The following is an 11,654-nucleotide window of genomic DNA, read 5'->3' on the forward strand; positions in this document are numbered from 1 at the left end:
TGGTGGTCTTTGGTGTAAAGGAAGGTAGAAGATCAGGTTTGGATTTTTCCTGAGCATGCCTTTAGAAACCATGTTGTAGCCGTTGGACATAACTGTGGTGAGAGGAGGGGAGCCTGGTGAATCATCAGGGGGAGAAATTGGAGGCTAGTTGGGGTAGAGCAGAGGACCCTCCATCCCGTTAATGGGCACTGTGGTCTGCAGCCAGTAAGTAAAGTGGAAAAGTGGCCGCGGGGGTCAGGACGTGGTACATCATCATGAGAAGGGGCTGAGAGGCCTGTGGGAGGAGGTCTGCACTGTAGCGATCTCCAAAAACAAATGATGGAATATCTGATCGAGGAGCCAGAAAGCAAACCGGTGGGGTGTGAGGGGATACGGACAGCAGAGTGCAGTCAGTGTACCCCGTAATCTGGAGGTTACCGCGAGTGTGCGGCTGCGGCAGTGGGGCCTCCCCAGATTTACGTCTTCATCCTGCAAGAGGGGCTGGTGGAGAGCGGTGGACTGGAGGAGACGGAGCAAGGAGCTGAGCATGATGTCACTGTTACAAAGGGACGTTTCCTGAACAAAGGGGAGCCTGTGTGCTTGGATTAGAAAAACACCTCCGTTCATTAAGTAGGAGCAACAGGAGGACTTCCGTGATAGCAAATTGAGCGGTCATGAAGACAGAAACAGTGGCGCTGTAAAGGTAGCAAACATTGTTTTGAGTAACTGTTTTTCATTGACTGATAGGTTAGATGCATGGTGTCTCATCATGTTTTTCACCATGTTATTTTTAAACTGTTGCGAACAGCAATGGGATATGTCACAATCACTCATAGGTGTTGTGCCTGTCCAACCCTGAGCCAAAACCCCAGTGCTGGTGTTTGTGCAGGTTTAGCCAGCATTGGAAATGTCGGTGTGGGAGAGAGGTTTGAGGAATGAGTGGCTCATGAGGAGCAACATCGGCAGTGATGCGGAGGCCCACTGGGCCAGGATGGTGGTGGGGGAGGAGGCATCGGTAGGGCTCTGGGACTAGTCTCATCTCACCCTACCCCTCTTCCTCTCCCTCCACCCAGCCCCAGGGCCACCCGGGCCCTAATCAGCAGGAAGCAGAGTCTCTCTGGGGGTAACACAGCCGAGACCCAGCTGCCTGCCTGCCTGGTGACTCCCTGTGCCCTCCCCTCTCTCCCTCTTTCCTCTGCGCCGCTCCCTACGCCTCCCACTGTCCTCCCTACACCCTTCCACCGCCTCACTCTCTCCGTCTGCCCTCATCACATCTGTCTCTGCATGTGCTCTCTCTCCCTCCATCTCCCTCTCTTCCTCCCTCTCTTCCTGTCTTCCTTGTCCCCCCCACATCACTAAACACTCACCCATTCTCCATGATTGCACCACCCACCGATCGCCTGCCACTCATTGCTCATAACAGCAGGGCACCCCAGGGACTACAACATGCCCTATCACCCCTATCCAGCCTCCCTGGGGACTGCACAGGATGAGTGAAGAAAGAGAGAGAGAGAGAGAAAGAAAGAAAGAACGAAAGAAAGAAAGAAAGAAAGAAAGAGGAGAGAGAGAAAGAGGAGAGAAAGAGATATGTGCCCCCACATCCTACACACGGGGAAAGACATGATACAATTCTGTCTTAATTTTGCTAATGTTGTGCATGTGTATCAAGTATTTACCTGACCTTCTGCATTAATCGTTCTCTGCCAACAAACTTCCAGTCAGAGGCTTGATTCTTGTGAAATTCCCCAGAGATTCTAATTCTCTCCAAATGTAATATTAGAGGTGTTGAATCACCTCCAATATCATTGTTCCGTAAAAGTAAAAGTAAAAAACAATGTGAGTGGGTGAGAATATGTGTGTCACTAGAGCAGCTGTCATTATGTTTATCTGAACCATTGCAATATTGCCACCATAGGCTGACACACAGCTGTTGATACCGCTTTAATTAAACACATTTTCAATCGAGTACTCTACACTGAAAAAAAAATTGACCCCAGCACCCCAGTGATATTGGCTCTTTCAATGAATCTTTCCTCGATTCCTCACATACTCTCTCTTTTCCTCCTCCACAAAAGGCATTGTGGAGTAGAAGACCTGAGGAGAGGGACCTTGGACCTTCTCCAATACAGCTGAGAAGGAGGCGAGGAGATAAGGTTCTGAGGAATCAAAAACGGGCTTCGGGGAAAAAAGGGCCTCGATGCTTGATGCTCTCAGTAGACATTCGTCAGGGTTTATGCAGGTGTGTAGTGTGTTGGAGTTCCTTTTCAATTCACTTCACTGAAGTATCCGTGTCGTAAAACAGCAACTCATCATTACCATCACCCACCTGTGAAAAGTTTCCCCCACGTACACACACAGGATGCTAATTCCCTACCCCTGACTCACTCCTTAGACCCCCTTAAAGACTGACATACAGGCTGAGTCACAAAGTGGTGTAAACTAAACTAAATCAAGTTCAGTTTCACCTGCCAAAACACTGAACGTTGGTCAACAGTGCACTTGTATGTCGTTACACAAAGGGTTTTAATGAAGGGGTGTAATGACTTTACATTTAGAGAGAGAAACTGAAACTTGACAGGCTATGTCTACGACACCTTGTTGGGCGCAACAGCTGTTGTCAGACTTGAAACTCAGCACGTTAAGTTGTGTTGAAAAGATCTATTTGGAAAACGGGGTGAAGTGCTAACAACACATGTTGAGTGTTTTGGAGAGAAGTAGGAACCATCGAGCTGGACCAAGAGAAGAGGGTTTGCTCAGCCCTTCTAATAGGCAATGTGCTACGCTATACTGTATTTGCTATGTATTTATATATAAGATATGTGTTGTTATATTTATTCACAGTACATATATAATGAGACACACAACCCCCCCCCCCCCCCATTCACACACTACTGTCTTAGTAGCTTACCAGGGTCCCCACCTTGAGTAAATCAGCGTGACGGCCTTAGAGAGAAAGGAGCTCTGTGTTGGGCGGCTGTGGTGAGAGTGACGTGAGCTCCAGAAGCATTGCCAAGCACAATACCGAGAGGTGATGGTCCTGCTCCATGCTAATTGTGTCAATATGTGCAACTGCTAGCCAGTGACCTCTTACTGCAGTAGGTTGACTCCCGGCTTCAAGGGACAAATTTCCGCTGATTGATGTTCCTGCAGTGGGACTATATTCTGCGTCATCCTTAAGAAGTTTTAATAATAGAGAACACACGCATGGATGTATGCACGCACAGGTGCGCACACACACACACACACCTACACACACACACACACACACACACACACATTATTGAGAAAGGTACCTGTACGACTGGATGACCTCCGGACGGAGCTTTGACTGCCCCGCGGCTGCCCTCTGTCTCGTAGTGGGCACGGTGGTGGGACTTGGGCTGCACCTCGATCTGCAGACTGTACGGGCCAGAGCAAGATGGCAGCTGCCAATCCAGGGCAGGCAGGGAGCTATGAGGAAGAGAGACCGTGCTTGGTATTGTGTGGAACATATAGATAGTATTTTATAATGTAATAATATAAATAAGATTCTACAGAATAGCTTGGTCCCAGCTGTATGAGCCGTAGCCAACTCTTCTATAGACATCATGCAATACATGGAAACATATGCATGGCATGACAATGAACGAAACCAGAAAGGAGTTGGATAAAACACAAACAGACAGGACCACCAGGCTACCGACAAGCACGCACGCATGCACAAAGACGGATCCATTTCACTTAAATCCAGATCTCTGTTTCCCTTGTTAAATAATGTCCTGATCCTTTCCATTTCATCATTGGCTCTAATCTAATCAATTGAAGTCCTAGCCTGACGTATGTAATTCCTAAAGCCTGGGCAATAACGGCTCTTTTGATGAAAACTAAATTAAACTAAATGAAAGAAGCATGTGGTCTGGTTAGTCTGCTGTGTTTTTTATGTTTTTTTATATTGCTGTGACAGGTGTCGATAAGCGGACTCTTCGGGGAAAAAAGGGTTCCAAAAGGGTTCTTCAGATGTCCCCATAGGAGAACCCATTTTGGTTCCAGGTAAAACCGTTTTTGGTTCCAGGTAGAACCATTTTGGGTTCCATGTCCAATGCAACATGCCTAAAGGCTTAACATAGATAACCTAAGTGCATTGTTGGCATCAATAATAGAAGTAGAGCTATCATCAAAAATCATTGAATCCCACACAGTCCTTTATTTTTAAATAAACAAACTCACCAAGTAACCAGACAACTGTCTGACAACCCGAAAGACCATGGTATCTCAGAAAGTGTCACAGCTGGCTACTCAAAATATCATTGTTCAGATGTCGCCAGGGAATTAGCCTATCTTCCCATGTGAAGACCGCAGAGATATTGAACCAAAACAAACATTTGCGAGACAATATTTCACTGCGCCGGATGCCTGTGAAGCATAAAACCCCTGACCTAAAGGCTGGCCATGAAAAGCAATCTCTGGCATCCTCTTGGAACTTTCAGGGTGTTTGTTGACCCAAAAGTAACTGATTTCCCCCCTCTCAGGCTTTATCTGTTCTGGCCGAACATTACATCATGTTTAGTGGCCAAAGAAGAGAGGGGGCACATGACAGCACAGGGAAGCCGGTTGTGTGATTACCCCACCAACTGTTTCCTTGAGCAAGCTTGTCACCATCACTTCCTGTCTCTGCATTATCTTAATCAAACATTTGATTTCCAACAGGAAAGTGTGCCAGGGCAGGAAAGAGAAAACAGAGGAAGGGTCGCCGTGAACTGAAAAGGTTGCCTTGTTAAGAAGGGAGACTGTCTGTGTGTGTGTGTATGTCTATCCGTGTGTATTGTTTGTGCGGGGGTTTCTATGGTAACAGGGCACATGTGCTACACTACTCCGCCCTGCGAAATATGATTTACGAAATGTTTTGTATCTTCAAAGAGAAGCCCTCTTGGACGCGGCACAGCGACTACGTTTCGACTGCTGCCTTTCTCTGCGGTCTATGAAGACAAAAACAATTTAGCACTTGCAATAAATAAACATGTCTATATTTGGAAAAAGACAAGACAAACCCTGGGATGGCAAAATAGCGGTGCAAGTGGAGGAACTGTTTTTTGTGTGGTGTGGATGTTAGTCCATAAATCTTTTGAAATAAGTCAACAGCTCCATGAGTGTCATTGTCTTTTTCAAGGCATAATAACGCTTAACAATGCTGCCTTATGTTCTAAGTGAATTCCCTGCCGACGTCAAAATTACTTTGTTTTAAACTGTTGATAATAAATGATTATACAGTACAATTAATGGACCCAAGCCTTCCCAGTCCAGCAATATTTTATTTCCACCTACCTGAGGTAGGGCTTTGGTTTGGACCAGGAGTAGGGGTGCTGGGGCACGTCTAGGAAGCCTCCACAGTAGCTCTCCTTCTTGAAAGGCAGGCGGGAGATGTAGTCCTCCTGGAGGAGCTCGCTCCCAAGGCCCATCTCCTCTCCTCCCGGCTCCGTCTTCAGGCTCATGGTGGGGCTGTGGTCTAGGTTGGTCTTGCGGGCCTTGACGGGGACACCCTCGCCCATGTCGACCAGTCCGTCGGTGGTGAGGGCGTTGATGGCTGCCACGATGGCAGAGTTGGTGTACTGGTTGGTGTTGGCCAGCCAGCTGTCGTCTGTGACACTGACCCTGGGCGAGCCGCGCGGGGAAGGTGTGGACGACTGGTTGGGCGAGTAGGTTGGCTGTCTGTAGGTGGTGCCGTTGAAGCTGTATTTCCTCTTCCCCACGCCAACACTGCCACCTCCTCCACTGCAAGCCGGGGAGTTGGGCCTGGAGCTTCCACAGGGCCCCTGTCCCACCCAGCCCTCTTCGGCTTGGGCCCCGATCAGGGGGGAGTTGGATGGCGAGTGGCGGGGGGAGGTTGAGGGGGGGCCGAGAGGAGCGTGTGGGCAGGAGAGGAGAGAGGACGAGCCTTTCGGAGAGACACAAGGAGACTGCCATGGCGAGTTCTGGGATGAGTTGTCATAGTTGTAAAAGCCAGACTCGTAGGACGACGCATCCGAGTTGCAGCTACGTGATGACACGCTGCTGGCCGGGCTGAGGCAACTGGGGTCGCGGTAGCCATCGCCGTTTGGCAGCGTCAGGGTCACAATGGAGTTGACCCCCCGCTTGTGGTGGACGATGTGGTCCATGCTGCTGCTCTCCTCCGCCTCCTCCTCAGGGTACTGGTGGTAGGCTGTGATCTCGATGCGAGGACTCTCCAGGGCCGGGGCCCCGTTAGGCCTCAGGCCGTGGGACATGTAGTAGCCCTGGGCTGGGTTGTGGTTGTTGTGATCGTGGAGACCGTAGCCTGTCTGGTGGCAGGAGGACACAGAGATAATGGGGCTGGACTGCAGTGTGTGGTACTGGGTGGCCAGACAGGGATTTCCCATGCCCAGTGGCAGGGACAGGCTGACGTTTGGAGTGTAGCTATATGCATCTGGAAAATACAAACACACAAGGGCACTGTAAGTATAGGCCACCATCCAAGACATCACAGTATTTTTCATGAAGGTTTTGATTTATTTTTACCCTAGGTCACCTATGTATTCATAACGCCTCTATAAAAGCTATATTACAGGTATAAAACATAGCAGGTTAGCAGATACCCATAGACGTCCAGTCATTGTGCTAATGCTAGTTAGCATTAGCTCTCAAAAGTAACTCTAACTTCCTTCATACTGGACACAGAGACATAAATATGGTCTCCACGAGTTCACCTGACTCTGGTGAATGGGCTGCATTGCCGAAAATCAAAAAAAGGATCCCTTAAACCCTACGTCTATTGAACTGATCAAGGTCCAATGAAATGTGTGAGATATCAGCAGATTGTTAACAGTCCGTCTGGAGCTGTGCAGAGATCCACGGTGTGCTCTCTAGACTATAGGACCTCCTCCAGCAAAGCAGTGATGGAGACCTTATTTGATTGATGGCTTCACTCACTGAGTGAATTATGGCTCGCCCATGTTGAACTCTAACAGCACTCTGCTTTGCTTTGAGCTCGTGATTAAGTCAGAGAGTTTACAGCTGCTGAGGCATCACACACATACAGAATACATGCTCAGACACACACACACACATACACACATTATCTGCCACACAACACACACACACACACACAAAAACACAGAAACATTTACTTTAACAATTCACACAATTGTTACAATATAATGATTTCTGTCTGATTAGGGCAATTTTATTTTACAATCTCAAATGAATACCAACCAAATGTTGTGCAGTGTACTAGAGTAAGGCAATCCCCTTCCAGCTTGTGTGCTATATTTGTTAACCACAACGCTACGCAAACAGCACGTCACATGAAATGATGAACCTGTCATGCACCACAGAATACGTGGGTAGACTGTCTAAAATTAGTTCACCGCAGACTATTTCCAGAAACAGTGGCAGGTCAAATTCTAATTGTATTTAGTAGTTCATAAAGTTTTTTTTTTTGCTCAATGAAGCAATTAAGAGTAGTATGAAACCTTATAGGCACACAAACTTACATTAAAGCACATTATGGTGGAGAAAGCAAAGGAAGGGAATGCAAATGTGAAAAGTTCTTAGCAAAAGGGCCAAAGGGCACGAACAAAGCTTGCAATAATAAGGGAAGCAAACATAACTACATTATTAGGTTTTCTAATAATGTGTAATCATAATAAATTACAAGCGCCTAAATGCCTCTACGTATATGAGTCTGCTAAGCAAGATAGGACAACAAAACGTGTATTGTCCTATACTTATTACGGTCTAAGTAGCCTATGTATTATTAATTACACACCAGAAACATGAAAAAAAGAATGGGAATAAGTCAACTCTGACAAGCAGATGAAGAATAATCACACTAGGCTCAACTGCATAAGGTAAAACATACACACAGAGCAAAATAAATCACCAAAACTGTTTGAGCAACCACAAGTTCAGGGACAGACACCAGCCCCTATCCAGAGATCCGTCACCACCCACCTCTGTCAGGCCTGTGGCCACACTCTCCCCCTTGGCTGTACTCAAACAAAAAGTTGAAGTCAAACTCCGGTTCTTCACGAAGGGAGCTCATCTTAGCCTCAGCTTAAGGGTGATGAGAACAGCCTCCAACACCTCAGCCGTAACTGTTGTCTGTCTGTCTCTGTCTGTCTGTCTGTCTGTCTGTCTGTTGTCTTCTCCTTTTGTCTTTAGAGATGCTGTTCTTTTCTGGTGCTCGTTCCTGACAGACCCTCCACTAGTGCTGAGGATGCAGATCTCTTCCTCACTTCACCTAATGTGACTTAGAGGAGGGGTGGTACACACCTACTGACTACAGGGCTGACTGTAGTGTGTGTGTGTGTGTGTGTGTGTGTGTGTGTGTGTGTGTGTGTGTGTGTGTGTGTGTGTGTGTGTGTGTGTGTGTGTGTGTGTGTGTGTGTGTGTGTGTGTGTGTGTGTGTGTGTGTGTGTGTGTGTGTGTGTGTGTGTGTGTGTGTGTGTGTGTGTGTGTGTGTGTGTGTGTGTGTATGCGTGTGCGTGTGTGTGTGCGTGCGTGCGTGTGTGGCGCACACTATGCCTCAGCACACTCTCTGTTTCTAACACATGAGCTACATCCACCCACACACATTGGGACTTTCACTCATTAATTGTTATCGCTGCCGATCTTGAGCTTTGCATTTCCAGGTTGCGTCTGCTGAACGCTGAACTAACAAAGTGACAGAAGGCAAATTGAGGGTGAGAGCTCTATGGAATAATGGTATCTAAAAACCCAAGGAAAACAATCACTGATGCTCTGTTTTGGTGACTTGCTTTCAGGGATTTCTTATGACAGTAAGTAATCACATCTGCAGAATCATGGCACTATTAAGACTGTATACGCGTTTGCAGTTTAAAGTGACTCGCATGGCTTGCTTTTCTCTCTCGTCACCATATTCCAAAATGTTTTCACTCTGGTTTTGTTATTACAATCCATAAATCCTTCCCCCCAGAACATGGGACCAAGTCAATCTGCACGTCTCTAAATACAATCTGGTTTCATTCACACAGATGGTGGGGCTCTGCTCGGCCCAGACAGAGTGAACCTCAGGAAGAGCTAGGTGGTCACAGAAGGTCATCTGTAGGCTCAGAAAATCAGCGGCTTCGTGGCTTGCAGTCAGTTATCACGAGCACCTTTTTTTGTTGTGGCTAAGTCACCGTAGAGAGAGGGCCTGCGTGTGTGTGTGTGGGGGGGGGGCATGGTGGTACATGCTACCATACAGGGTCACAGGGAAAGGAGTCTGACTGTATGTCTGCAATACTGCAGTTGTCAGCAGACTGGTGAAGCAGAGTGGTTATGCATATACCCCAGCCAAGCAAGCTACACATTGAAACACACACACACACACACATACACACACACAAACGCACATGTGTCTGCTATTAATTATGAGTCTTAGGAGGGACTGAATTGAATAAATAACACAGCCCCCACCCGTCCACATCTAGAAACCTCAAAGACAAATTAAATCCCCAAACCACAAAAAGTCCATGACATCAGCACTGGAATAGCCGCGGCTACTTCCTGAATTAAGTGTCATGGCAGATAGAGCACCGTCAGTGAAGTGGATGGTCCAAGTATGTGTGCATGCATGATGTAGATTTGTCAAGGTGGAAAAGCACAACCATGAAAACATACAGGAATATTTTCAATCATCATGGTCAAATAAATAGAGCAAAATGTGGGCTGTGAATGATTGATTATTGACAATAAGGGCATTGTGAAGCCTGGGGGGAAAAAGCATACAAATTAGTGTATCCTTCCAAAAACAGCGTTCCCTGCACTCAAATGTCGCCTACACATTGCTATAAAAGTGTTACTCGCGCACTTCGGGCTCTGGTTATCATAAGGATGTCCCTCACCGCGTCAGGTATAGCGCGTATCGCATCAATTGCGCACTTAGGAGACTCCTGTATTGAAAACACCAACACCGATTGGTAGCTGAAGAAACCTTCCCAGACGGTTGCAACTATTGTAGTGTATACCTTCATAATAATACGCATGATTTCATTGATAGCAACTCACGATTTGAGAATCATTCAAGTAAACATGACACACGCACTCCAGTCAGATAATAACATTTGAACAATGCCACGTCAAATTAACGGAAAATATAGGCTAGACAGTGAAGCCGGTTACCTTCTTCTGCAGACTTCATCTCGGTAGCGAGAGAGTTGAGAAACTGCAATCCGCGTTCCTTTCCCAAAGCCGCTGGGAGGACTGGTCCAAAGTTGAATTTGGAGCTGAGTCTCAAACAGCTGATATCCTGCATTCAACTTGCGATTGGTCTACTTTTGTGGTGGTGACGGTTGAAAATAATATCACAGGCAGTATCATATGAGAACTGCGAGAAAAAAAACGATTTCAGGCTGTAGAAATGTGCATTAATCAAAACAAAAATAAACGTATTATTTGTCAATAAAAAAGTAAACTCGAATGGTGATTTGAGATTAATTCAAACACTTTCATCTACGTGACTGCACTCCAAGAGAAACAGATGGAAAAGAGAGTAGAGTATGCGAAAGGGTTATCTTCACAGCACTTCTCACACACTCGGGGTTGGTCTGATGGTTAGATGAGTTTTGCTGTCGTTTTGTTATGCTTTAGCCTAATTAAGATTTCCTGAGACTCCTGGTAGCTGTGACACAGGGCATGTCAGAAGGGGCTGGCTCCATCCCTTTTAAAGCTGGAAAACACCTCCTGTTCAGCGCGCCGCCCCTCTAGGAATGACGTTATCGCTGCCTACAAGCTCCTTTCTGGAAGACTGACGGTGCTTGATCAAGTCCGCCAAGAGATTCTATTGTTGTATACGTGGGAGGGAGTCGGGAGGTGTTTTGAAAATCCTCGACTATTTATTTGTGTCTTACATTGCTCACCTTTCAGGTCAGTTTGGGCAGTGTTGAATGCAGATAGCCTCGTTCAGGAATATTCAACCGGGGGTCCGAGGCCCCCTAGAGGTCCGCTGATGCACTGCAAGGGGTCCGCAAAAATATAAAAACAAAAGAAAATGGAACAAATCTTTTTTATTTCAATGTTGTTATGAATATTGCTAGCAACAACATAAATAATACATGTGTTATTACATACCTACAGTAGAAAATAAGATAATTTCTCCTTTCTAACTTTCTATTTCTCAACTACTAATATTGAGGAAATATGCTTTGTCGCTGGCTGCTGTTAAGCTTTCTTGATTTGGACATACATTTTTGCCAACACACTCACCTTTGTTTAACCAGCTAAACAGCTGCTCTTAGCGAATGTGTTCGGCGTGACCTTTCTAGCTAATTGGCTATGTCAGTTTACACTTCCTCTTCCAATTATAATTATAATGGGGCGGCAGGTTGCTTAGCGTTTAGAGCGATGGGCCAGTAACCGAAAGGTTGCTGGGTTAAATCCCTGAGCTGACAAGGTAAAACATGTTCCACCCATGAACAAGGCTGTTAACCCACTGTTCCCTGGTAGGCTGTCATTGTAAATTAGATTTTCTTCTTTACTGACTTGCCTAGTTAAATAAAGGTTAAAAAAACAATGTGGGGAGGTCAACATAATGTGGGAAGGTCAAAATAATGTGGGGAGGTCAAAATAATGTGGGAAGGTCAAAATAATGAAAAATGATCAACTCAAACTATTTATTTGAAAATGTTGATTACTTCTACATTCCATGATCCATGATAAGACAGGACGTGAATTAAAACAAA

General features: G+C 46.2%; 1 protein-coding gene across 2 annotated transcripts in view; it reads right to left on the minus strand.

Annotated features, from left to right (window-relative positions):
* The window catches only part of LOC123997530 (nuclear factor of activated T-cells, cytoplasmic 1-like), a 69,269-nt gene extending 58,674 nt beyond the window's left edge, over positions 1-10,595 (minus strand). The window contains exons 1-3 of one of the 2 annotated variants that reach the window (XM_046301866.1): positions 10,096-10,595; positions 5,281-6,397; positions 3,273-3,429 (exon numbers count right to left, since the gene is read on the minus strand). In XM_046301866.1, coding sequence (XP_046157822.1) covers positions 3,273-3,429; positions 5,281-6,397; positions 10,096-10,228 — 1,407 coding nt within the window. In that variant the 5' untranslated portion in view covers positions 10,229-10,595. Of the gene's footprint in view, positions 1-3,272; positions 3,430-5,280; positions 6,398-7,923; positions 8,069-10,095 lie in introns of those variants that run through there. The other variant, XM_046301868.1, reaches the window with a different exon arrangement.
* Between the last annotated feature and the right edge of the window lie 1,059 nt (positions 10,596-11,654).

This window comes from Oncorhynchus gorbuscha, linkage group LG15, assembly GCF_021184085.1.
Source record: "Oncorhynchus gorbuscha isolate QuinsamMale2020 ecotype Even-year linkage group LG15, OgorEven_v1.0, whole genome shotgun sequence".
Classification (NCBI taxonomy): Eukaryota; Metazoa; Chordata; class Actinopteri; order Salmoniformes; family Salmonidae; genus Oncorhynchus; species Oncorhynchus gorbuscha.